The sequence below is a fragment of the Ammospiza caudacuta genome, chromosome 10, assembly GCF_027887145.1.
Source record: "Ammospiza caudacuta isolate bAmmCau1 chromosome 10, bAmmCau1.pri, whole genome shotgun sequence".
Classification (NCBI taxonomy): Eukaryota; Metazoa; Chordata; class Aves; order Passeriformes; family Passerellidae; genus Ammospiza; species Ammospiza caudacuta.
In genome coordinates this window covers 18,529,057-18,555,424 of record NC_080602.1, presented here as the reverse complement: position 1 = coordinate 18,555,424, position 26,368 = coordinate 18,529,057, and the positions used below count along the sequence as shown (strand labels likewise).

Sequence of the window (26,368 nt, the reverse complement as noted above, 5' to 3'; positions counted from 1 at the left end):
AGCCAGGTGCCCATCACTGGTGCTATCCTTAGGCAGGCCAGTTCAGAACTTTTACCCAGGACTGTGACTCAGAAATATGTCCCACCACTCTATTGCACACACACCAAGCACTGCTTTATTCCCCTGCTCCAGTCTGGGCATGTGAGAGCAAAAGTCACTCTGATTTATTCTGGTTTTCATGGTTCTAATACCCCAGTGGGTGCTATGGTAGAGAAAAGTAATTTTTTTCAATACTCTCCTGCAATGCAGTCTCAGGGCATCTCCTCCAGTGGGTGATCCAGCCTATTTATGGCCTATATTGTCTTGGGAATCCTTTGCAAAATGACCATCACAAGACATAAGAGATGGTAATTTATCACATTAAATCTGTATTTGGCATGAGCCATCACAAAAATAATTATGTTATTAGCTCGCCTATCTGAGAAGGTTTAACTAGATGAAGGAGTTTTACTTGAAAATAAAGTTTTCTTATTCTCCTATCAAGAATTGTTCAATTCTGTAATATTAGTATCCATCCTTCTACATAAGAGAGATCCTAGAATTCATGCAAAGCTCAGTTTTTTTGACCTCAGAGTTACCAAACTGGTTGGCACTGGGCAGACATTTGGCTTTTGAATCTGTTTCTGAGAGATCCTTCTCTGATTGCATCTGTATTTCCCACCATATTGTTTCACACAGATGTGGACTCACCTTCACTCTCTCTTTAGACAAGAAGTAAGCAGTAGCATGTAGTACATCTGCTGAATGAGTGGAATTGTGGTAGGAGTTGGAGGAATGGTAGTTAGCCTCAATAACTTGTAACCATGACCTCAGAGTGGATTCTGAACAGTTTAGGAATTCACAGATTCCAAAGCGAGCAAATATTTTGAGACCCAGATAAACCAAAGGCCTATGGAAAAAAATAAACAGAAAGTTTTAAAATGAATGCAGCTGAAAGAATATTATATAGCATAAACAGTGTGAATCCACACAGCATTTTTAGCTAATGACATATGTAATGATGTGTAAGAACTTGTTAGAGAATTACTGTGTCATATACTGGAATTGTAACATACATAAAGTCCAATCCCCCTTAATCCCCCCAGTGTCAGACAAAGGTGTCTCCAGGTTTCTCTGTCAGGGAACTGTAATGCACTAAAATTCAATTAATTATCCTGGCTTTATTACCATATGTCTGCTTGGACTTAAGGCAATATTAGTAATATATTCGTACTTGTGAGTCATTGAAAATCACTTTACTTATCTTAACAAATGAACTGCTGTCATTTAAACACAGTAGGAAGCAATCATAATTACACTGCCTTTAATAAGAGTACAGGCAACAAAGTACCTCCTTTGTCCCTCTGTGGTCTCTCCAGATCAGTATGAACAGAGAAACCTACCTGGTGATCTCATGCATGCTGGCTGGGATAATTAATTAAGTTACTGCAATGTACCAATTAAATGCTGTAAATCAAACTGACTGTACTTTTACATCTTTCTTTTTAATTACTTATCTCTATTACTTCATTAGAGATCAAAATGCATCAAAGAAATAAAACCTAAACCAAGTGGATGTAAACCCCTTCATTTAAAATAAAATAATTTTAAAGAAGAATAAAACCCTAGGTGGTTTTGCACCTTTTTGGCTCATAAAACCATAGCCTAATAATGAACTGCATATTTGTTAACTAAGTGCCTGACATCTTTTGCAGACTTTGGTTTTGAATAACTTTCAAAGCTCTTACAGATCTGGGATTTTGACAAAAGGTTTAAGATAGTCAATTAATTGCATGATCTGGCCTCCAAATTGGTGTCTCACAAAAGCTTCTACCTAAGACAAAGCATGATACGTGAAACTAGACCCAAAAGGGGAACTTTTTATAAGCATGAGAAAATAAAACCAAGGATTTAAACAGAAAGAACAATTTACAGTCTTAAGGGGAGCCTTTGCTACTAATGAAGTACAGTCTATCAAAGCTGCTGATCTGCTTTTGAAAACTTCTGTGATGGAAATTAGTATGCCCTGCTTTTTATCAGTAAACGTTTTCAGTTAAGCTTATACATAAAATGTAACCTGCCAAAATTTTAGAATAAAGACCTTCCTCTAATCCCAGAGAAAGGTAATGGGAATTTTGCTAAAAAGCTATTCAGGAATAAAACCTTTCCAATCAAATGGAAAGAAAATAAAACTTCATCTGTATTAACTGATCAAATCAAGACTGGCATGTTGATTCTGTGTGTAGTTTGCCATAACAGGAATTTGAATCCCCACAAGAAAATAATTTTATTTGTATAACTTTTCTATTCCTGAATAAAGGAAGGCTTTAAAAATTATGCTGTATTGTCATTATACCATACCAAAGATATATAATCTTTACTTATATCCACTGGGGAATTTGAAGGAAATAGTGCATGATGAAACAGAAGCTATTTAAGATGCATACATAGCTAGAAATGAGAAAATTTCAAACATCTGACATTGAAAATAAAATTAATTCAGTTGTAAAAGCACAGGTAGAGAACTTAAGGATCTGATTAGAGGATGACATTTAAGTCAATTTTCAGCAACTGCAGTTTATGAGCTCTTGCATTTACTGACCTTTTATGGGTGGCAGCCTCAAGTTCAAAGATATCAAAATCCCACTGTTCCTCATTTTCCATTGCCTCTGTTATCCGTGGGGGTATGTCATTGAGGGAGATTGGAGAGCTCAGACTGCCAGCAACCTGATGAGTTTCTTTTGAGGAATACAGTTATTACTATATGTATTTATTATCAGTATATTAAGTAGTATATTTAATAGTGAGATATAATTTTACTGAATGACTATGCATTCCCTACATTAGTAACACCTGGCTCAGTAATGCTGCAGAAAAATGCTTACAGATAAAAACCCCCAAACAAACCAAAAAAGCTTATTAAAAAGGACATCTAATCAGATTTCCCTGTTTCTTAAATTTGTGAACACGTTTTAGTATCTCAAATTAAATTATCTGCCACATTAAAACTTACGTTTTGCTGACAATATGTATTCGTTCCCTGATAATCTTCGTAAACCATCCTGTTAAATGAAAGTTGCAAGTTAAATGGAGGGTTTTGAACAATAGGTCTAGGAGATGATGACACCAAGTAGAAGCCTGACTGCAGCCTGTCAGAGCCATCAAAGCTGCCTCTCCCTTATTTGTGCTGCTCAGATTCACCTGCTTTACACAGAGCTCGTAACAGAGGAGGAACTGCAGGCTAGGGAATACAATATGGACTCAGGCAGGTAAAAACTCAGGTTCCTCAGGTGCAGATGGAGGTCTGGAATTGCAGCCTCACATCTGTGTTTGCCTGGCCAATGTGCACACCAGCTGTGGGTTTGTGCCCCAGAGCAGACACGGCGTGTCCACACACTGCCAGCCAGGAGCAAAGGTGGGAGGGAGTGCATGGAGACATTGCCCTGCTCCCCTGCCCTGGGACTGGCACATCCAGTCACCTCAGCAGCATCACAATCTCAGGAGAATCTCAGGAACAAATTACTCTGAGGCTTCCTTTCACACAGAATGTGAACTTGTTTGTTCTTCAGTTCCGTGCCTCCTAGGCTTAATTCTGGCATAGTGCCTAGAAGTGAACACTGAGATGATGGATTAAAACTACCAGAATTCTGTATTTAATATTTACTTTTCGTTTTATAATTCTAAATGCTGTGGCCCAAATCCTGCTTGCTCTTTTGAGGTTACAGCTGTTGGCTCATGTTTAGCCCATGATGTAAAAAACAGTGTTAAAAAAAATTCGAAATGCTCCTTATTAAAATGTTATTCACACCAATTATAGCTGAAGTAAATGGATCCTGTATCTGACGTGGAATATCCACTCTTAAAAGAGCTGTTATATCTAATTCTTATTTTCACATTTGTAAGTAAGTGAGTCTGGAGTTTTGTGATTTAAAAGGAAAGGGAACAGTGGCTGTTCAATAGAACTGCTATGACACAAATATTTAGGTCACCAGATGCTGCCTATCATTTAGAATCAAAGACTACTTTTTAAGAGTTGAAATAGCAGGTGTAATTGTATCTGGTAAATCTATCTTTAAACTCCAAATGCCCTTCCTGCTTGAGAGTTCAAATCCAATAACATATTACTTGTTTCCTTCTCAGATGTAACTTCTGAACTCAAATGGAACAATATAATTTGTTTTCAGCAGGCTCTTTGACGGAAAAATGTTTCTCTCCAATAACTTTAAAAGTCATACCATGCCATATGCTCTGAAATTAATTTTCTCAGCTTTTCTTATTGCTCCATAAAAAAGCCTTAGGCTAATTTTTAGTAAAGATTTTATATTTTGCAATATTGTTACCTTCATGGACCAAATACAACAATCCACAAAAAGAAGAAACCAGTCGAGTTTATGGACTCTTATTTATTCAGCAGGAGAAAAGATTCACTTCAAGAGAAAAGATTCACTTCAAGACTAATGATTATATGTATCAATGTTCTTCCTATATTTTTGTAGTTGAGGTAACAACAAATTTTGTCTACTCAGTTAGTAAATACAACCCAGTATGAACCATTTAGGTCTTCTCCTGGAATTCTTGGAGTCTCCAACATGTTTCTCCTGATGAGGTACTTGCTGTGGTATTTTTAAAAGTAAAAATACACATAAACTATTTGAAGATAGATACTGAAAAGATGTCCTGATAGTTCCAACATGAAATTATAATAGCCCAGAGACATCTCTGAAAAGCTTACATTTTGTGAGCCTTTTTTCATCCAACACACTGTAAATTTTTGTCCTGACGTGGCCTTTCACATGTAACCTACAGACTGATGAGAGCACATATCCTTAGGGCACAGGTAACATTCATCTAAACTCATCTGTCACCACCACAGGGGTCAGACTCCAGGTTCTGAAGGTTTGGGTTCAGTTCTTGCTTCACTATGTGCCCTTTGTTCAACTTTGGATACTATGCTACAGGTACAAATATAATCCAAGAAACAGCAACAAAAATATGTATTTTGCATTCTTTTGAAAACAGTCTTTGGTAGATTGAAAAGCCCCCCAAAACCATGTCATTCTAATCCTCATTAATAAATTTTTTAAAATATCTGGTCCTCTTTCTTCCTCTCCATCTATACCTTACTCAAACGAATCACATTGAAAAAAAATTTGGTTTTACTTTCTATTTTTAGCTAAACTAATGTTTTAAAGGGGCTGGTCAATTTTCTTCCTATTTTCAGAGCTACATTATTCAAGTAGGGGGAGAAAGTCCACAAAAAGATATGTGCAGTTTTTCCTGAAAATTTGGCGTTGTAGAAGCAGAGCACATGGCAGATGATAAAGACCAAGTAACTGGGAAAATCAGGCAGTGAACATTAATCAAGAGCTGTTTGTGGCAGTAAATACTTACTGTCATTAACCCTCCAACAAGGTCACTTGTGTGTGGATCTTCATCTTTTGTCCCCAGTTGTGGAGAGTACAATTCAGTGGTTCTTAAAATCTCCAAAGCTCGGTCTAAAGCTTCTGCAACTGGCAAGGGACTGCTCTCTTGTGCAGCATTAATGATGTTTATTACCTAATGTAGCATCAGAAATATTGTGAACTTTGAAGTGATATTTAAAAAACAGAGAGACTCATTAATTACTATGAAAACCTCAGGAAAATAACAAGACATAAAACCTTAATCTGCACGGGGGAAAACCAAAATGAAAGGGATGTTACTGAAATGCTGATGTTTGCTACTGACTCTGAAAATAAGATATTGGCCTTAAGGACAGCGATCTTATTAATGACTTTCCCCTCCTAGGCACAGCCTCAAAATGTCTCTGAATGGATTTAATGTAACTTTCTCCCTTTGTTAAAGAGCTGGTTTTTGACAAATCTTTGAATGGTTTCAGAAAGCAGTTGACAATAAGTTTAACGTAAGAAGGAGGAACTCCAGTCCCTCCTTCTTAAACAGGATCGTGTGAAGGCTGACTCCATGGATGACACTCTACCAAGCAGGTCTGGGGGATTTTCGTTCAGAGTATCTGCATTTTGTGAGCCACAGCCGTGGGAGGGTGGTGCAGCAGAGCAGAGCTGTGACATTACCTTGGTGATGGGAGCCTCGATAGTCATGGAATGGACCCTGGCCATGGAGGAGCGGCGCCGCTGGGAGCTGCCTGTGGCAAAACAGAGCAGAATTTGTACCCTGACTGCACAGACAAGGCTCATGGCAGGATCAGCCAGGAACTCCTGAGGCCCTTCCTGCACTGCTTACCTTGCTGAGCCTTTCAGAGGCAATCTACTGCAGAATGCACAACTGCAAAGAGGCGCTGGCTGAACCACTGATGTCCCTGATTAGAGGTGAGTGGCTGTAACAGCCTGGCAAAATCATGGCTTTGCGTTATTATTTTAAATATTCAGTTATAAACTCAGTTAAAGGACTAGACAGATGTGGGTGTATAAACTGGCAGGCACAGGTAGGTAACTACTGAATTCAGATTATTACAGGATGTATCTACTCTTGCTGCCTGATGCAATAGGACAAGTCCTAATGAGTCAGCTTCCAAGCTGAGGGAAATCACTGAAGCTCTTTTGAAGTGGGTACCTATGCCAAATAAAAACAGCAGAGGTTTTGGCCTATTACATTGGAAATGTAAAAACAAATGTTTTATACTGGTTAGCAATTTTGGTTCTGCAAAGAAAAGGCCAAGATGAGATTTTTCTAGATATTGTGCTACCTATGAAATGCAGACATCTCTATTACTTATTGTGCTGAGCAGTTCTTAAGAAGAAGAGTCAATGCTATTTTTGCTGTACTGGAACATGACTGTATTCTCACTGGCACAGACATGCTTCACTAGTGTTTGCTGCCTAGACTGTGATGAGAGATGATTTAACAAAAGCATCTAAGTGTCAGCAACAGTTTTGAGTATGTGACTCATCTATCAAGTTTGGGGTGATCTAACAGAGCAAAAATACAACACAGTGAAAGAAAACAAAATTAAGAAAAAAATGTCTTCATATCTCTATCAAGGGAAGAGGTAAGAAAGGCAATAATTTGTGTATTGGGTTTGCATGACAACTCCAACTCAGCCAGACCCAACAGGATGAGCTGTTTCACATACCATCACTCCCACGAGATGTTGTGGATCTGACATCCAGGGATCCTTTCCTCATGTCTTTGTGTCTGCAAGTCTGAGTATCTGCGAAGAAAATGATATTGCATAATGACACAAAGTTTTGCCTAAGATGCATGTTAAAGGAACTGGAGCTCAGAAAAGCCTGGCAGCAGCTGAGTGACACTGACCTCAATGCTTCAGCAGATGAGAGCTGATCAAAGTGCCTTTTAAAGCTCTTGCCCTATCACACTGACCTGAGCCCAGCCAAGCTCTCAGGCAGAACATGCCTAAATGTCTGTGCAGTAGCAAACTGTGGAGAGAAGAGCTCCTCTCTCACCACTGTGACACAACTGCAGTTGTGAACACAGCTCGTGCAGCACACCTGAGCTCACACAAGTAACCACTGCCACCAGGTGGGCCCCAGCAGAGCACAGGCCAGCAAGGGCGGCAGTGAATCCCAGCTTCCTTAGGGACTCCAAGGTTCAGCCTGTGCTGAGACTACAGTTAACAACAGCAGGGATGCCAAGGATGTCCTAACTGAAGTGCTGGTATGTGGGATGAGGGTGAATGACAGCGCTGGTCATCCTCATTCCCACCCACATGCAGCTCAAGGCAATGCAGACACAGGTGCCATGTGCTACAGAGCAGCCACAGCAACAGCATGACATGAGGCATCCTTCTCATTTCTAATTCCATCACAGGGATCCACCACCCACAGCTGAATTATGGCACTGAATCCAGCAACACCAGGACACCAACTTGGAGCCCTGTGACAGCATTTTCAAAGGTGGGCTGCTTTGTGTCACCTCTAAAGTGAGACACGTAGAGGTTGTCTTGTATTTACTTTCCTGCCTTTTGAGTTGGATTCCAGCTTATATCACTACGTAAACAGGACTGTTCTGTGAAACTGTTTTTTCAGTCAAATCACTAAAATGGCCTTTATTCTCCCCACAGGTATGTTCTCCAGTTCTTGGGACACAAGAGACATTTCTTACCTGTCTGAGATTCAGCCTGAATACATTCACATGTCTTCTCCACCTACAATTCAGTATGAGAAATCCAGTTAGTCAGAACTCTGCCATTATTTTGTTATACTTAGGACTCAAACTAAAGTGAGCATGGCACTGTTTTCACTTACCTTATTGTTGTCATTGCACAGTCTACTAATTGACACATAGTGTCTAATCTTTCTGCAGGCAAAAAACAGCGAGTTAATTCCCATCCAAACCTCAGCTCTAATTCAGTGCTGACACTTGGGTGCTCCAAAGGCTCGATTTAGGGACCAGGTGGAAGTTGGATAAAAGTCTGGACATGCTTGAATCTTGCCCATGATCAAAGCCCACAGTGACCTCATCCCATCACAATCCTTGGTGAGAGCCATGGAAGGGGCACAGAGGAGTGAGCACAGCAGGACACAGTACAGGGGCTCAGTGACACAGGAGGTAGGCCCTGGTGACACCAACACCAAGCACAGAAAGACCAGAGGGTGCACTTGCACTTCAGGGAGGATTAGAAGAGTCAGAGTCACAACTGAGCATCTTTGGCTCCATTTGGGGGAGAATTAGAATTTCACTTTCCCTGCACACAACATATAAAGTTGATTTTGCCCCAAGGAATTAAGCACAGAGGTCTGAGGCACCCCTCCTTGCATAAGCTTCCATTATACTCAGCAGCAGGATAATCCAATATCTGCCAGAGGCAACTGAACTCTAAACTGAGCCTTCATTCAGACACAAATCATGACTTCAGCTTTCACACTTACCCTCCCTGTCCAATGACAGGCAGTATCTTCACATTTTGTTGTATGCTATCTCCATTTTTCTTTTTCGCATAGTACATTCCTTGCCATTCCTGAAAAAACAATTCAAGTGGAAGAAAGTTCAGATCAAGCATGAAGAGAAGCTGTAGCTCCATACCTTCTTTCACTGAAAGCTGCCTCACAATACAAAACCAGGCAGGGCTGGTTAAACTGTGCTCAAACCCTCACATTTCTCCCCTGCAAGTAACCTGCAGGTGACTGTGCTGCTGCCAATGCAGGACAATTTCCAGAGGAGCAGCCTGGGAATGCTGAGATGGAAACAGCTGAACTCAGGAGCTGTGGGAATTAGCTGCATTCTCTTCCCCATCCTAGAATAGCTGCTGGTGGTCTTCTTTTACAGATGCATATTTTGAGCCGGGCATTTACTAAATACCAAGTGATTAATGAATAATTAAGTCCATCTTCTATGTTCACTTAACACAAACTGCTCAGGCCAATTGCTGTACTTCAGTTGAGCTCAACAAACTAGATCAGATCTTATGTATGTGAAAACACCCTCGTGAGGCACACAATATGTATTTATTTATGTGAGACTGACAGATTTCTCAGTCAAGCTGGCCAGAACACAGGTACAGAGAGAATAGTTTTACATTTATGTGGATGGAGCCAGCAAATAAAGACTCCAGCCCACAGAGAACTGCATGGTGACAGGCTGTACAGAAAAAAAAAAAAAAAAACATTAAAGGCTTTTCTGAGGATCTGTCAGAGAAGAGAACTGTGAATAACAAACTGTGTAGTGAGCATAATGCCTTCCGTGAGCTGCTTGAGGAATATAAATGAAGATAAAGCAAGCACCACAAAATTCAATGCTCTCATAATTAAAAGTATGCGCATCAATAGTTTCCTGACAACCAGGATGAGGTAGAGATGAGTAATTGATCTCTAACCCAGGTAATAAACCCAGGATGTGCACAAAGGGGTGAAGTCATAAACTACAGATTGGATAATTCCCTCATTGAAAGCATATCCTTTTCAAGGCAGGTTATTCACTAATGTGCTCTTCTTAGGCAACAGATCGATTTTTTAACTTGTGAATTTCTAAAACCTGTGAAACTGTGGCAGGAAATGTGTGAGGGAAAAGGTCAGTGCAATTCTGAGAAGCAGGAGGTCCAAGCCAAACTCCTGCTGGTAGGTGAAGTTCTCCCAGGGATGTCACTTAAACATATTTTAAGAACACCATATGCTCCCTCCCAGAGCCTCTGTAAGCAATCCAGCAGAGAAGAGCTATTCCCAAGATGTGCTGTCACTCAGGCCCATGGTTGTGTCTGCACTGGAGCCACACAAGCTCCATGAGCAGCTCCTGCTGTGGGGATGCTGGGATCAAACCAGAGCAAAGAGCAAACCCCAGAGTGCCATTCCTGACGGAGCGCATCAGAGCTGAGCTCCCAAACTCCACGAGGAAGGCAAGGCACACCTCTACCTCTATCCACAGTGAGGAACCCCCCAGCTCAGCCTCCCTTTTACACTGGGGCTTCCTGCACCACACAGCAAAGTTCAGCAAATGCATGCAGAAAACAGAGCAAACCAAAATAAACACCATGGACACAGTCCCACAGAATGGCAGGCTGAGCTGGGAAGGTGCTGCCACAAACCTTTATCAAACACCATGGACACAGTCCCACAGAACGGCAGGCTGAGCTGGGAAGGTGCTGCCACAAACCTTTATCAAACACCATGGACACAGTCCCACAGAACTGCAGGCTGAGCTGGGAAGGTGCTGCCACAAACCTTTATCAAACACCATGGACACAGTCCCACAGAACTGCAGGCTGAGCTGGGAAGGCGCTGCCACAGAGCTTTATCACAGTGGGATTGCCCTCCCACCCCCTCTGCAAAGACCTTGCCAACAGTTCCCAAAGGGGGAGAGGAATTGTATGGCTTGTTTGCTTCATCAGTAGGTGTTCATCTCACTGCAGAAAAGCAAAACTAAAGCAGACTGCAGAGAGCAGAGGGCACCAGGAATTCTAGTCAGAATTGCACATTTCATCTTAATGGATGCAATTTGAATCATGAAACAGAAGAATTAAGAAGAGCACAACTCTTTTTTTAACTCCTCAAGCATGGATGGATGAACACTTCAATAACATTGGCTTCTGGCAAATTACAGACAGCTGAAGTAACAAAAAACTAACTTTCAGAGTTATGTTTTTTGCTAAGAGAAACAACATCCTGACCCAAGAATCCCTATGTACTTTCCAATTTCCAAGTTTTGACTTTAACATCTATGAACTTCTGTTTTATCATACTGAACTTGCTCCCAACACTATGCTTGTCAGCACAAGAGGTGAAATGCTGCAAGAGTCCATCTTCCTAAATTCCATTTAAAGATAAATTTCATGCAGCTTAGATTTTTCTAAATATAAAAACACTTGCTTTCTTATTATTTTTATTACTCGGTTAGAATAGCACCATATTTGTTCAAAACAAAAGTCAAACCTGTTGACAGGAGATTATCACAGCAGCAAACAGTTTCCTTTTTTGATGTGATGTAACCTACACTAATCTACTTTGCTGTAGCCAAAATATGGCCTATTGTAGTGAGAAGCAGTCTTCTAAATTTAGGATATAAAGAAATCCCAAGTCTGAAAACTACACACAAACCATGTCAGAATGTTCCAGGTAACTCAGGCACCTCTGAAAATGCTGTAATATCTTGACACAAATGATTTCAAAACTTCAAGTATTTCAAAGGTTGTTCCTCACAGTTAACCTCTACCTGCAAATGATTCCTGTAATAATGTAATTGGCAATTAATTTTTATATTAACATATAAATTTAAGGTTGTACAGATTATAAAATGTTCCAGAGGGAAGCACAGAACACCTGCAAACAGAATATATCCACCTAAAACAGCTTAGGCTGTTCAGACAGACAGGTTTAAGTAGGCAGCATTTCATTAGCCCTCAAGGTTAAAGCCACACAGTCAGGAGTAAAATTAGTACAAGGAAGGAGATAAATTAGATTTAGATTTCTATCACTCATAGAGTAAAATATATTTCCATTATTATCAGCTCACTAAAATATTAAAAAAATTTATCACTTTATATCTTGAGAATTGATGGTGTGGATTTAAAGCCTGACACATCTAATGCATTTGTATTATAACTTAATAAATACTCCCTCCTAACATCAGTTTTGTACTGCACACATTTCCAGAAAAAACTTCAGTCAAGCAACAGAAGGGTGAAGCACCACAATCCAAATTACTGTCTGGGACCTCTTCCGACAGGCCAACACTGGTGGAGATGAGCGACACAATCTCCTTGAAATGCGCCTGGAATCTGCACCCAGCGTTTGCCACTGGGGCTGTGCCAGCACCCTGACCCCCAGAGCAGGACTCACCACAGCTGTGCATTTGTGCTTTTAGATCCAGAGCTTCTGACTCCCTTGGGCACCCCCTGCCCTGTGCCAATGCTGTGCTGCCCCCCAGCACGGTGCCCCTGACCCTGGGCCATGGAGCATCGTCCAACACAGCCCTTCCCAAACCCCTCTGTGCAGCCTCCACCACCTGCTCCTACAAGGCACTCTGTCATGTTCCATGACATTGGGAACCAGCTCATCTCTGAGCAGTGAACCCTTCTAATGGAAATCCATTAGACAGCTCCCATGCCATTAGGGAATTAAACAGACTGGCAGCTGGCACTGCCAGTCACTTCCAAGTGATATTGCAAATGTCTCCTTGGTATTTTTACATTCTGAACTTGCAAATCAGCTTCCACATTTCGTGGTGAAATTCTTCAATATGGTACTTTTCTCATTTACATAGCACCAGATAACATGTGCATCCATCTCATTTTTTTTCGGTACTCCCACACCATTTGCTATGAACAGCATAAATTATAAAGAAACGCAGCAAGTCACTTATTTTTGTAAAACAAGTATCTCTACCAAGCAAGAAAAGAGAAAGAAGCCCTTAAAAATGAGAAATTTTTTACTTCCTGTTCTTGTTTTAAGTTGCAAATGCTGTGTGTCTGTGAAGCTGCAAGTCACAATGCATTTCACTGCTGGACTACAATAACTTATACAGATAGCAAATAAAAGTAATTCAATTCCATTACTCACCTTTCCTATCTTTATGCAGGAATTAATAGTATCTAGGAAATCAGCTTTTTTTTCATTTATAGGCACTTCTGTTAATTCCTTTTCTATTAGTTCACCTATTTGATAGCCCATCATTGTTTCAAAAGCAGGATTGACGTACTGTGAGATAAGAAAAACAAAAACAAATACCCATTCAACAGAATACTTAAAACACAAGAGAATCCCTTCTTTTGCTTGCTTAACCAGGAGCTCTCTTTCCCAGCCTGAAATAAATGTCTGCAGGTACTGTTCCTGAGAGAGATGCTCACACTTTTTCTTTGTGAAGCAAACCAGGAATTTCCATACTAGAACAGTTGTGCAGAGTGTGTGCATGTCAGCAAAGAGAGGGAAATTACACAAACAGCTGAGTATCACATATCCACAGAGTTTAGACAGACAACATAAATCCTGAAAAACTGGCTCTTTCAGTTCCCAAACCAATAAACCTCAAGTCTGCCTCAGTGTTCCTAAAAATCACCAACTGGATGTTGGAATACCATAGGAATATTATCCATATCTATTGGCAAATTCATCGTCTTATTCTGTGTCAGGGCCAGCCATCCCTGTCCCCCTGTCCATGCCAGGCCCAGCCAAGCAGAGTGGAAGCAGTGGGATTTAATGAAGCAGGTTTCTCACTGAAGTGAACGCTGAATTTCACTGCAGTTTTTGGCCCTTGCCAACAAAGCTGAACACTGGTACCCAGAGCCCACCCCTTCCTGGCCTCTCAGTAGTGAGTTACAAGCACAGTCCTGGCACAGCAGCATCTGAAAGCCTTACAATATTTTACAATATTAAACTTACAACTTACAATATTTCAATGTGAGAGAAAGGAAAAGGAGCCACTCTACATCTAATGGTTTTCCTCTAAAAGCTCCATCCCAAAGGATCCCTTCCTTCCCCTCCCTGTGCCTGCTGGAGCCCCAGGACTCCTGCAAGTGTCACTTCTCTCAAACCCTGGGGCTGTCAGCAGAGGGACGAAGTTTGGTCTGCAAAAAAATGTATTTAAAACAACTTCAGGATGTGTCCTGTTATTTTTGTAAAAAGGATGAAGGAGGCACATCCTTCAATGAAGTTGCCATTGTCAAGATTTGGCTCAAGAAGGCACAATTTGTATGCATGTTATAATTCCCAGGGGCTTAGACTCAAGCACTTTACTGATAATAAAATCACTTGTCACTGCTTCATGGCTAGGGATGGAACTAACTCCTTTAAAAAGATGGTGGTTTTCAGAACTGCAAAACTAAGCACAATTTCTTTTCCCTGTTTGAAGAAATTTCTAAGGGAGGATTACATTCAAAAACAGTTGGCCCAAAAATTCTGATACATCAAACAGTATCAAATTTTAGAAAAAAATAAAGTACAATTATTTGAATAGAACATCCATTAGATTTTAAAGAGCATCAAACTAACATTAAATATTTTTGGAAAAGAGTGCACATAAGCCAGTAGCTGCATTCATTCTTGATACAGAGAAGCAATGAATAATAGAGATAAGGAATCAATACAAAAAATAGAAACAAGAGAGAAAATTCTTATTCATTCAGAAACAACAATCTCCATTGGAATTTATTTGATTTATGCCAGACACTTAAAATGGAGAAAATTCTACTCTACAGCCAAAATCACTTCAATCTTTTAGAACCATTAAGTTAGATTAGATTCTTGTGCTGTAAGAAAGAGTAAGTGTAATCATAGACAAAATAAAACACAGAGGAATTTTCTGTAGTTATGACTGGAACAAACCTGTATTACATGGTCTTCACTTGTGATCTCAATGGCTTCTTGACTTTTCTCTAATGCTGTAAATAATGAATTACATGCCCTGGAGAAAAAAGAAAAAGGCATCCAAAAAATTTTATCCACTTTATTCTTCTTATATATGAAAATAAAGTATTATAACTCCATACTGAATAATGTTGCAGTCTAACAATTAATGTATTTTCTTCAAGTAACTGACATTCTATAATTAACTATTGCAGATCAAAATAAATACTCTATTAAAGATCTGGCAAAATTGAAAATTCTTTGTTGATAATAATTTTGGTAAAATTACCTTAGTTTGAATTGTGCCTGCACCTGTCCAAATTCCAGCTGAATCAACTCATTGTAACAGGCCATTCTACTAGAATTTTCTACATATCTCTGCAAATAAAAGGTTAGAAATATTTCATTAATACACATTCCTGTCTGCAAGGATTTGAAGCTCTAATTTCTTTTGCTTGCTAAAGAACCAGAAAAGAAGTAGATTTGCCAAAAATGAACATGCTGGGACATGAGCAATGGGAGAAGATTATTTTTTGGTACTAGCAAAACTTTTCAAGTTACTGCATTTTGAAAGGTGACAGATCCTCATGGCAATGAGGTTCAACCGTCCTGTTTATTCTCTCTGATTGTCGGCAAGATCATTGTAATTTTTTTTAAATCTACTTTTAGCTTTCTTAAAATAATAATGAAATGTTAAAATTTGAAATTTGAAATTATTATGAGTTTCCAACTGCTAATATACCAAATTGTCTATACAGATGACAATAAAATTTTCTGTGAAATACACCTTTATTGACCTTGGGGTTTTTATCGCAATGATCTCAGTATTTTCACTTTTTAAAAACCATTTCATATTTACCAGGTATGAGCCTGAATGTTAAATTTTTGTCCACACTAAACTCCCACAGACATGGATATTTTGGGCAGGACAACTGATTATCACAGGTAAGCCACCACAATCTAAGCTGCTAAACAAAATTTTCTATGCTTTGCCATTAGCCCCATTTCCAAGGCTCTGAGCCATAAATAATTCAGAACCTGTGCTGAATTACTTATGTGCCCTCTGGAATGACTCTGTTCATATAAATGCCATTATCTTCAGGCTGTAGCATTTCCTGGATCAGGCCCATACTAGGAATAAGCAGATGGGTGCAAATGGAACGTGATGGAACAGCAAAAATCTGGAGAGCACGCAACCAAATATTTGGAATTGTGCTGTGAATCAGGCCCAACCTTGTTCTAGTGTCAGCTGAAGGCAATAAGGTGCCCATTTAACTGATGCACTAATTAGCACCTTTCCTGCTCAGCTGGAACAGTTGCCAAGGAACAGATTCAAGGCAATGCTTCTCAGGTGCCTCCAAACAATAGCTAATAGCATTTGACAGTGTGTGAAGCCTGTGTACAATGGGAATTGGCATTTGACACAAGAGATTTCCCACAGCACATTCTGTTGTTCACTGCAAGCTGCTCTCTGACTCTGCCACTAATCAATTTGTCAATATCAACTTTTCAAGGAAAGGATCATGTATTTAATCTGAAATTAATGCTTGAAGTAGAGGAGTCTCAGTCCCACTCCTTACATCCCCAAGAGTGTCATGTCAACGCTCAGAATTGGGACACAGAAGAATGAGCAGCACAAAAAAATCTACAGGTTGGATCACTGACACAAATGGTGACTGGCAGACAAACTTCTGGAGAGCTTCTTGCATGGCAATGTTGAAATGCCAGAGCAAGGCAGCCGAGCACAGCACATACCCTTGTGAAGCCAGCAGAGATCAGGGGCAAGATGGATGACTCCTCACGATCAGGGTGCCTTTGAAACAAGGAGGATAAATCAGAGATTCTGTAATTAACTCACACCAAATTTCACAATCCATTCATCTACTTGTACCCCAGATGCCACACTGAGGCTAATGCTGCTAGATCCTTACAAGATATAGGAATAAAACATATTTTTGTATTTTTTATAAGCTTTCATCTTTGGCATGGATAAGCCAGAATGTTATTTTCCTTCGTGCATGTAATGAGCTGCTTACATCAAAAAAACTAATGCTTCAAGGAAACCAATTATTGAGCTAGATAATTGGACTTTTTCTGTACTGGATCCTTGTTGTTTATGCTGGCATTAGTCAGCACCTGAAAGTCTGCACAGCCAAGGATTTAAGAAATTACTTGTTATCTGAATGTACCAAATCTTAGATGGGCAACTCAAGGTGCCTGAATGAAGACGGATTTTCGGGTGTTGCCTACCCACTGCCTTCTAGTAATTCACATTTGGGACACATTCCCAAATTAAGTATCTGAATACTCTGGCTATAACTGTTAAAAGAGCCTTCAACATACATGAACGTATGGCTGGAATCAGGAAGAAAAGCCATTATGGGAAGGGTCTGCCAATAAGCAGATTGAAGCTGGTCATGTTTAGCACATGGCACAATAGCTTTGATTTATGCAGGAAGTTTTGGATCCTGAAATGTTTAATTAGGGACTCTTTTTGGTAGAGACGGTAGTGTGTTTTTAATGGTAAATTTCAACACCTCAGAACTGTTTGTCAGAATTAATATGTTCTGAGAAATGGCCATTCCAAATTATACTTGGAGGAAATTATCTTCCACTTATTTAATTTCATTAAATACACAGAATTTCTTTATTTTTTACTTTCACATTATTTTACAGGTAATGATTTCAAAGGAGAGGGAAGGAAATAGCATATGCAGTACTTTACTGAGATGTCATAATCTCTTTTGCTTTTAAAAACTGCTGTGGTCATATAACATTTTGTACTGATCAAATTGTTCAATGTCACTTTTCACACTCAGCAGATCTCTGGTTTTCATATTGAAAGAATATTGAAATATTGAGATTATTCATATTGAAAGGCAGATTAAGAAAGGTTCAAAACACAGATCTGCAAGACAGTTTTGCACAGGATGTGCATAAGTTGTTTGAAACATGCTCTGAAAGCCTGCAGTGATGGGGGTAGTGTGAGGAGGAACCCAAAACAAAACTCTAAGTGAGATTCTTGAGTTAAAAACCTAGAAATTAAAAAAAAACAATTTCTGTCCCAATCCTATGGTCAAGTATAGTAAAAACTATGGTACAGCACATTATTATTAGCACAGTAGGAAGATCTAATTCAGGTTTTTTAATGTTAATGTTTTTCAGGTTAACTTTTACAATGGTTAGATTCACAGTTTTGATCACAGGGGAAAGGAAAGAGATGAGTATTTACCTTTGTACTACACAAATAATGACTGTGTTTTCTGAGGCTTTTGTTGTTCTGATAGACCTTTAAATAAAAAACAAACCATTTAAATTCTTTTTAAGTTCACATTTCAAAAAACATGACTTTATAGAACCTTCAGACAGCACTTTTCTTAAAATATCTTTTTAAAATCATTTAACAACAAAACAAATGTCAAATCCTGAGCCTGCTGCTAAGAAAGGAGAATAAATGATATCTGAGACTCCATGAACATAGATTAATCTACAACTCAAGTACTCCCAGTGGGGGAATAGCAAAAAATATCCTCACTGAAACAGCATTTAATGGACTTGTTTGAAGGGCTTGGCCTCACTCATTTAAGGTGCATTTCACTGAATTCTGGGGCAGATTGGTAAAAATGGAATATAGGGAACAGCACTGCTACCTAGTCTTGGCCTGACAAAGATCTCCTCCACTTGTCTCGGCCCAGCAGAGTCCCCAGGGCACACAGTGTGACCCTGGCACCCACCCCACAGCCTTGCTCACTCTGGACACGTTCCCAGGGTGATTTCACTGTGAAGCCTCTGGAGCAAGGCACTGCTGCCTGCCCAGGCCCTGTGGAGAGACACTCAAATCCTTCCCTCCTTTTTTTCACACTTCACAGCAGTTTCTAAAGTTATTTTTGGAATATGTTTGCAATTTTGCTCTTCATAACGTACTTTCACATGTTGTAGGTATGGAAATGTGCACGCCAAACATTGCCGGCTAGCACTGGGAGTTATTCAACAGGAAGTGACATTCCAAAAAAATTAGAACGTTAATGAAGTTAATTAATTAATTTAGGTGCTTTGTGCTATCTTCGCAGTTTATTTAGTGTGAAAACAAGGAACCAGGTATTTGGAAAAAAAAAAAAACCTGAAATAACAAAAGAAAACAAAAAAATACCCAACAGTTCACTATGGCAACAAACTTGTACACTGTGGCTCCAAGCCAGATGGAGCTTCAGAGACCCTAGGACACAACCAAAAATGCTGCTGCTATCAGATGTAAAACACTGAAGTAACAATATTTGATGCTGCCAGTGCACACCTGTCTAAAACAAAAAAAAAAAAATCACTGCTCTATAGAGTTTATAAAAACATCATATAAAAGCAAAAATCCTGATGCTGTGTTAACTATACTGTTAAGCATTAATTACACTGAAACGGTGCTTACCTGCATAATGCTTCTGCATCAAAGTATCTGGAATGCCTATGGTCAATGATGATAATGTCATGGTGCTTATCTAGAAAACATTCCAGTGCAGACTGGGGTGTCCTGGCAAGGTTGCAGCGGAATCCAGCCTTGTCACACGCCCAGCGGAACCCGCTGCTCTGCTCGTCCTCCTCAGCAAACACCAAAAGTACCTGGGTGGGGCATCACAAACAAGCCTCACACTTACAGGGGATTCTGTGACCTTTTCTCAATATGGCTTTTAAAGCCACTTTTGAGGCTTAATCCATTGTTTTTAAGAGAATTGCTTTCTACAGACCACTGATTTTTTTATAGTTGTCTGTATACAGAGGTGTTTCAAGTGGGTGCAACAGTCTGCCCAAGCCATGGCATATCCACATGGGAAGAACAAGTTTTGGAACTGCCTCTCTTGTCATTATCTACAGAGAGAGCTCAGGCAATCAAGAGACAAGATGCCTGAGTGTACATGAGAGAGTGTACATGAACTGACAGTGAGTCCACTTATCTGAAACTGTCTCACATGCAGCCTTTTTCTTGGGGTTTATTTTTCTTGCCAGGATCATATTTCAGAAAAGGGAAAAAAAAAAAAAAACCCAAACCAAACCAAACAACAACAATAAAACTCCACAGTTCATCTTATGTGAATAAGTATTTAATGCTGCTTCAATGGCATGACAAAAAATCTGCTTTCCTTTCCATCTCATCCTAATCCCCCAAAAGTACTGGATGCTGCCCACTCTGTGGGGTTTCTGGAAATTCTGGACAGGCTGGTCAAAAGGAACTCATGCCAGACTGAACTCATAAGCGGTACCACTGTATATGGAGTATGTCCCCGTGTGACTCCTGCACAAAGCCTGCCATGGGATTTATATGACAGAAGGAGATTATCATAGCTGAAATCCAGAACTGGAGGTCAGACCTGGGAGCCACTATTGGCTCTGCCCTAACTTGCCTTGTAATTGCCAGTAACTAATCTCTCTAAGCCTTTTTAAAATCAACAAAATGCCTATAGTCTAAAAGTATGATAAGGCCCAATTCCTTTAAAATGTATTTCCAGTTCTAGGATTTAATACAGAAAAGAAGATGAACAAAGTCTGCTAAGGAAGACTCACTGATGCAATTGTACTTTGTGTCAGGATAATGTTGGCAGAAGAAAACTTCTCTTGCTGAAAGGATACAGCATGGCAGACTATAGATCTGTGCTGATTTTGGGGATGGCTCAGGATATGCAGTCTTTTGGGAGAAATGGGCAACTAAGCCAGCATTTGGTCTGCTGTCCCAAGACACCACTCTTTCAGAAGCTGAATCAAACCACACTCAGATATGTTTTGGTCAGGCAAAGTGAAGCAGGTGTGACTCACATCACATCCCACTGCTGTTTATCTTCTGTGTGATTTTAGGAACTCCAGTGCTGCTACACTTTGGACCAGGCTGATGAAATGTACACCAGTAAACCTTAACATTCCCATGTACTGCATCTTTTTGTAAGAATGAAGGATTTTGCACACATTCAGTTCAGGTGCCTTTTATAGCAACCTGCAAAACTGTTTGCAAAAAACATGTCGTAGTTTGGGCTGTGTTTAGTGAAGTTAATCTATAACACTCCTTAAGAGGGGAAGAATGGATTTCAACAATAGCACAGAAAGTCAGGGGATCTGAGTTGTATGACTGACTCTGGCAAGAATGCAATGTTGCCTACCTTCTCCCTCCCTCACACCTGCCAGCTATATTACCAGGATAAATCAGCAGCATTTCAGAGTGGTCTGTAACTGTGCAAAAGTGATACAATCACTAAAAACAATACAGGTGGCAGAAATACTCAAGGACTATTCTGATTTTGGGGAACAGCTGGATGAGGATGTCCTAAGATCTGATTTTTGATGATATTACTGTTCCGACAATGGCTTGATAAGAAGATGTTAAACGGCAGTTCTTAAGACAGAGATTTTCAATTTATTAGGTCCACATTGCCTCTACTGAGGAGTTTTGCAATTACTGACAGAGGAACATCTTGGATGATTAATAGTTCAGTATGCCTTGGGTTATGGGAGAATTTCCACAGGAACTCCAAAGGAATCACAGATCTCTAAACCTCATGTCCATCCCAGGCAAAGTAAGGGGACAAATGACATAAACCATTTATTAATAAAGGGATAAAAGAGGTTTAATTATTGTTAATTATTATTTAATTACATAATAATTTAATTATTAATTAATAATTGTTCAGTCAGTAATGAACAATTTAAAAATATATTTTGCCAAGCTCGCTTCATATCTTTTGTAATGATATTGCAAGTTTGGTTGACTTGGTACCAGTTTGATGAGATTGTAATTAAGGATTTTACTACCAGTAAAATACAAAACGAGGCACAAACTAAGCTGATTACAAGGTAACTGATAGCAGAAAAAATAGATAGCTCTATTTTTATGACCTGAGAGATGGTGGGAGAAAACAGGCAGGGGGTTTAAGGTATCACATAAATAAAATGTCATTATAAAAATCTGTTTTGTGCACATTATCTCTTGAGCAAAATTCTCTGTGAAGATCTCTATAATCCAAGAAGTTCCAGTCGTAATTTTTAACATCTATGATACTTTAGAAATCAAGACTTCAGTTTGAACTGCTGTGTTACCTGAAGTTGATCTTGATGAAGTCTCATAGGGCCAAACTGCACATCTGTTACTGGTGCCTAGAAGAAAGAAGGAGGGAACTCATTAATGAATAATACCTAAGGAAGAAGAAAAATTATCTCTGTTATCTCTCTCCTTCGTGGGAAGGAGAGCAATGACCACAACTGATTCTCTTTTATATCATTAATCAAACTTCAACATGAATGACTCTATAACAGGTATAAGACTACTTCTAAAGGATTTAAACACATAAATACAGAGGGACACTCAAATAGGATTACACAGTTTTGGTTCTTTGAGAATTCCCACCAGGCAAGCATCAGCACTTTCAATGTACTTAAATATTTTTTGCCTCTTGTCCCAGAAATAAAAGCTAAAAAGCAGGAATAACAACGTTCCCCATGCAAGATAGGAAACAAAGTCCAACCATTGGTCCCTGGAGTCACATGGACTCTTCAAAAGTCACTGGAGTTAAGAAATCAGAAGAAAATAATCTTCGGCAATGCAGTGAATGTAAGGTATCTCTGAACTGAAACATTAAAAGAAAAGGGCTGTTGAGCACAAAGGTGGCATTTTTACATTGTTCTTTTTCAAAATTAAAACCCACTCAAAGATCAGATTTATTGCTTTGCAACCTATAATTTTTCCAGTAAGTAGTTTCAAAGAATCATCAGCACATCCCACAGAAAAATCTTTTAGAACTGCACACTCCACTCTTTCCATGACCTTAATGCTCCATTGCTCAGCCCTAAGGGTATGTAATTTGTGTTTTTATTTATTTATCAACTTGGAAGTCATCACTGCAATATTAAATAAGCAACAAACACAAGTCAAGGCAAAATGGCAACACAGCGCCTACAAAAGCATGCCAGGAACCAGTGTTTGCTTGTCTTTGTTAAGTGGGTCTTTAAGAGATAATATTAAAATGACATGGAGGGGTTTCACATTTATTCAGCCATTGGGGTCAGATTGGCTTAGCTTAAATCCACTCCAGTCATTTCTTTTTTTCTGATCTTGAGACCAAAAATCTCTCTTCAGTCGGAAAACTCAAGCTGCTTTACTCTCCCCTGTGGTACATCATCCAATTACTCAAAATCTGCACTACGAAACAGCAAAGACTTTTGCTGGTAGCACACATAACAGGGGGGAATCCAGCTCTTTGCACCAGTGTTACTGGGTTTGCAGTCCTGAATCAGTAGGATCAGCAGAAGTGCCTGAAGGCCATGGAGAGAGGATGTCACTTGAGTAAAAGATACCCAAAAGATGCCTTTTTGCAGTTACTTCTCTGTCCAGAGCTGCACTTCAAATCAAACCTGGACTTTTTGTACACTCCACCTGGCAGCATAAAACAGTGAGTGCTCCATGTCACCAGGCAATGGCCTGAGCTGGAGGGTTCAGATTCAGAGCTGGGGGGTGCAGAATGACTCATAGAAAGAAGCGCCAGTGTACCCTTGGACCATCAGTCCCAGCCCAAGGGGAATTTTAACAAATGAGATAAACACAGTATTGCTAGTTATTGCTTTTCAGATGCTCCTTTCTTCTGAGAAGTTTGTGAACAAATAGTAATTGAAGTATTTTAAGGACTGAGCCTGATAACCACTTTTCTGGCAGAAGTCTGTGGCTATTGCTGCAATGAAAATACCTGTCTATGCACCATTTACGCCTAAGTCACAAGAAGTGACCAGATGAGATAACCTGGCTTGTTACACATTAACTTGCTGTCCTGAGTGGAATTAAAGCCCTGGTCTGCATCTCAGCTGGAAAATTTTGGTGAACTCCAGTTAATTCTTAATCCTGTTGAAATCTGCTCAAACAACTTGATTAATCATTTAAACTTTTTGTGTGCTGCAGGTAGCACTGAGGCGTAACATGCCAATTAAGGATTGTGTCAAAAATCAAGGCTTCAGCAAGGATTAGCAGAAACTCTCAACTATTGCTGAACTAAATGAGCTTCTAAAATACCTCTAATGCTGCAAACTTATAACAAAACCAAACACAGCCAAAGCTCACACGTGTAGTAACTGCACAAGCACATCTTTATTCACTCACACCTTCTTCTACTTCTTCCTTGGAATTTCTCCCCTAGTGGAAGAGCCCGAGTACATTTTCGGATCGGCAGACGACTCAGGCATGTGCCAGCCCTCCAGGCAGGCACAGATTGGGAAGAGTGTCTGGGAAGGCAGAGGTGGGACTGGCTGTGGGCTCCTGGAGCTGGCTGTGATGAGCTGGCTCTGCTGCCAAAGCGCTGCTGACGCAGAGCCCATCAGTGCGGCGCCTCCAACACTCACAGCACCTGCAGCCCTCTCACACCCTCCGACCCCTCAACTACTGCTGGTAGCACTCATTGCCCCTCAAATTTGCCCTCCTTATTTGAACACTGAATTTTTTTGTGCTGTGGAACCCCAGCCCTGCCTCTGGCACAAAGTGGGATTCAGCCCAAGGCAATAGCACGAGCTGTAAGTGACTGACAGCTGTCAGCAGGGAAGGTCATCCCCTGACTGCTGTGAGCAGCTCAACACTCAGAAATGATCTCTGTGTTGTAGCAGCTGCACTGCAAACGCTGAAACTGCTGATAGAAATAGTCCATGTTTCCAATGCCCTGAGAAAAGTGAATGTTGGGTAAATAAAAACAAGTGAAATAAGCTTTAAAAACACAGACCTACACAACTGTGACTGATCTGATTAAAGTACAACAAAGTCAGCCCTGACCTGATATAACCTGGTAAAGTACTTCTTTCTATGAGTCATTCTTCATATTTTACTGGAACAGAACCTGCAGGAATAGTCTGTTCATCTCTGCTGGGTTGTTTTTTCTTTCTTCCTACTGCTGGAGAAACTTCAGATGCTCAATGAATAAATGCAGAAAGGAATAAAGGGTGGACATAAAGCCAGCTTGATTCACCTGCTCCCGTTGGTGATAAATTGCCTGGCTGGTGACAGGGACAGATCTATGCAGCCCGTGGGTGTCCTGATTGCTAGAAGTGGTGTATCCTGGCATTCTCCAAAATATCTCTTACCATTATCCATTGAGGAGGAGAGCACACCTAACATTTTGGGCAGAATTAGCTCCCAAAAGATCCTTTGGCTATTAACCTTCATGTAATACTCCTGCTATGGAGGTGCAAATGCATTTCCCTTCTGGAGGCTGATTTTCTTACAAGATCTCTTAGCTGAAGCTTTTGTGGGATGTTTTAAAGCAGAGCCCTGTGCAGCAACACTCGGCACTGCCCACCCATGGGAGGGGCTGCTGGTGCCTGGAGGAGCAGGAATGACATCCACAGTGCTTTCTTCCTTTCTGCCACGGCAGGAGCTGTGCTGGTGACAGGAGTGGCTCCTGCTCTGCCCATTCCAGGCACAGCCTGGCAGCACATCCCCCAAGGGCAGCTCTCTGCCAGGTGAGCACTGCTGCCCTTTCCTGCAGCTCACTGCAGCAAAGAGTGCCATCAACTTCTGCTTAATGGATTGCAGATGGGAGCTGCTGCTGGAGGGCAACATCTGCATTCAGTGGGCAGACAGTCAGAATCTCTGACTCACTGTAATATATGACAAATAACTACAGTGATTAGACACATGACTTCACTGTTAGTCCTCTTGGAATACAGCCAACAAAATTAATCATTTTCCTCAGATCAATGTTTTAAGGTATCATCAAAATTTTTTATCTGATTTTAAAATACATACTTATATTTTCTACATATACTAGGTACATGATATGAATCTGCATGAGTTGACTCATCACATAAGAATTAACAGTCTTCATTATCAAGATATGCTGGAAGCCACAGGACTGTTAACATTAACTTAAATTTTGTAATTCTAAGAAAACCAGAGATGCATTTTACAAAGGAGAAAACTCCTTTCTCTTAATCCACCGTTTTAGGCATAGATTTATCACCCCAGAAAACAAAGGCTCAAATGAACTGATAGACTTATACAATTCCCTAAACTTTTATTGATTCAGGTTCTATTTGCTGCAAAGAATTGAAATCTGCATGAGAATATACTTCCTCAGAAACCTTAGCCAAATCTTCCTGGATGCTGAAAGCTGGGAAATAGACAATTTCCTACAAACTGGCATGGCAAGGTGCAGGATCTTGTCCAGCCAGGTCATGCCAGCATAGTTCCTCTTTCTCAACAGGGAAAGGTGTTGGGACTTGTTGCAGCTCATACTTCTGGGCAAGAAAGTCTCCGTGTTCTGGATCAAGTTTTCACAATTCACATTTTTCTTTGCTTATCATAACACTCATCACTTTTTGAAGCACATGAACTCTAATCCAATCCATGTTCATTTACCTACTCCTTTCTCCAACAAAATGACGTCATCTGTAGATGACTTAAGACTCAACTTCCTATTTTCCATGTGCTTTCTGCTGTACACTGAACATCACTGTTCATGTCTTCCTTGCACACTTTGACAGCACTCTTGTTACCAGCTCAGCATCAGTGCAAGTAACATCAAATGCTGCCCAAGCAGATCTTCCTAACAGGCACAGCATAAAATTAATTTTATAGTTCACAGACTGAATTCCGACCTGGTTAGCAAATCCAGTGAAATCCAGAGCAATTCAAATAC

At 40.1% G+C, this 26,368-nt stretch overlaps 1 protein-coding gene across 2 annotated transcripts in view; it reads right to left on the bottom strand.

Annotated features, from left to right (window-relative positions):
* Positions 1-26,368, bottom strand: part of PDE8A (phosphodiesterase 8A) — a 112,367-nt gene that overhangs the window by 9,486 nt on the left and 76,513 nt on the right. Inside the window, exons 2-17 of one of the 2 annotated variants that reach the window (XM_058811764.1) lie at positions 21,798-21,854; positions 19,147-19,337; positions 17,959-18,015; positions 16,482-16,539; positions 15,016-15,104; positions 14,706-14,784; positions 12,945-13,082; positions 8,826-8,914; positions 8,202-8,253; positions 8,059-8,101; positions 7,070-7,147; positions 6,051-6,121; positions 5,371-5,535; positions 2,993-3,041; positions 2,582-2,717; positions 691-889 (exon numbers count right to left, since the gene is read on the bottom strand). In XM_058811764.1, the coding sequence (XP_058667747.1) occupies positions 691-889; positions 2,582-2,717; positions 2,993-3,041; positions 5,371-5,535; positions 6,051-6,121; positions 7,070-7,147; positions 8,059-8,101; positions 8,202-8,253; positions 8,826-8,914; positions 12,945-13,082; positions 14,706-14,784; positions 15,016-15,104; positions 16,482-16,539; positions 17,959-18,015; positions 19,147-19,337; positions 21,798-21,854 (1,551 nt within the window). The remainder of the gene's footprint in view (positions 1-690; positions 890-2,581; positions 2,718-2,992; positions 3,042-5,370; positions 5,536-6,050; positions 6,122-7,069; positions 7,148-8,058; positions 8,102-8,201; positions 8,254-8,825; positions 8,915-12,944; positions 13,083-14,705; positions 14,785-15,015; positions 15,105-16,481; positions 16,540-17,958; positions 18,016-19,146; positions 19,338-21,797; positions 21,855-26,368) is intronic. The other variant, XM_058811765.1, reaches the window with a different exon arrangement.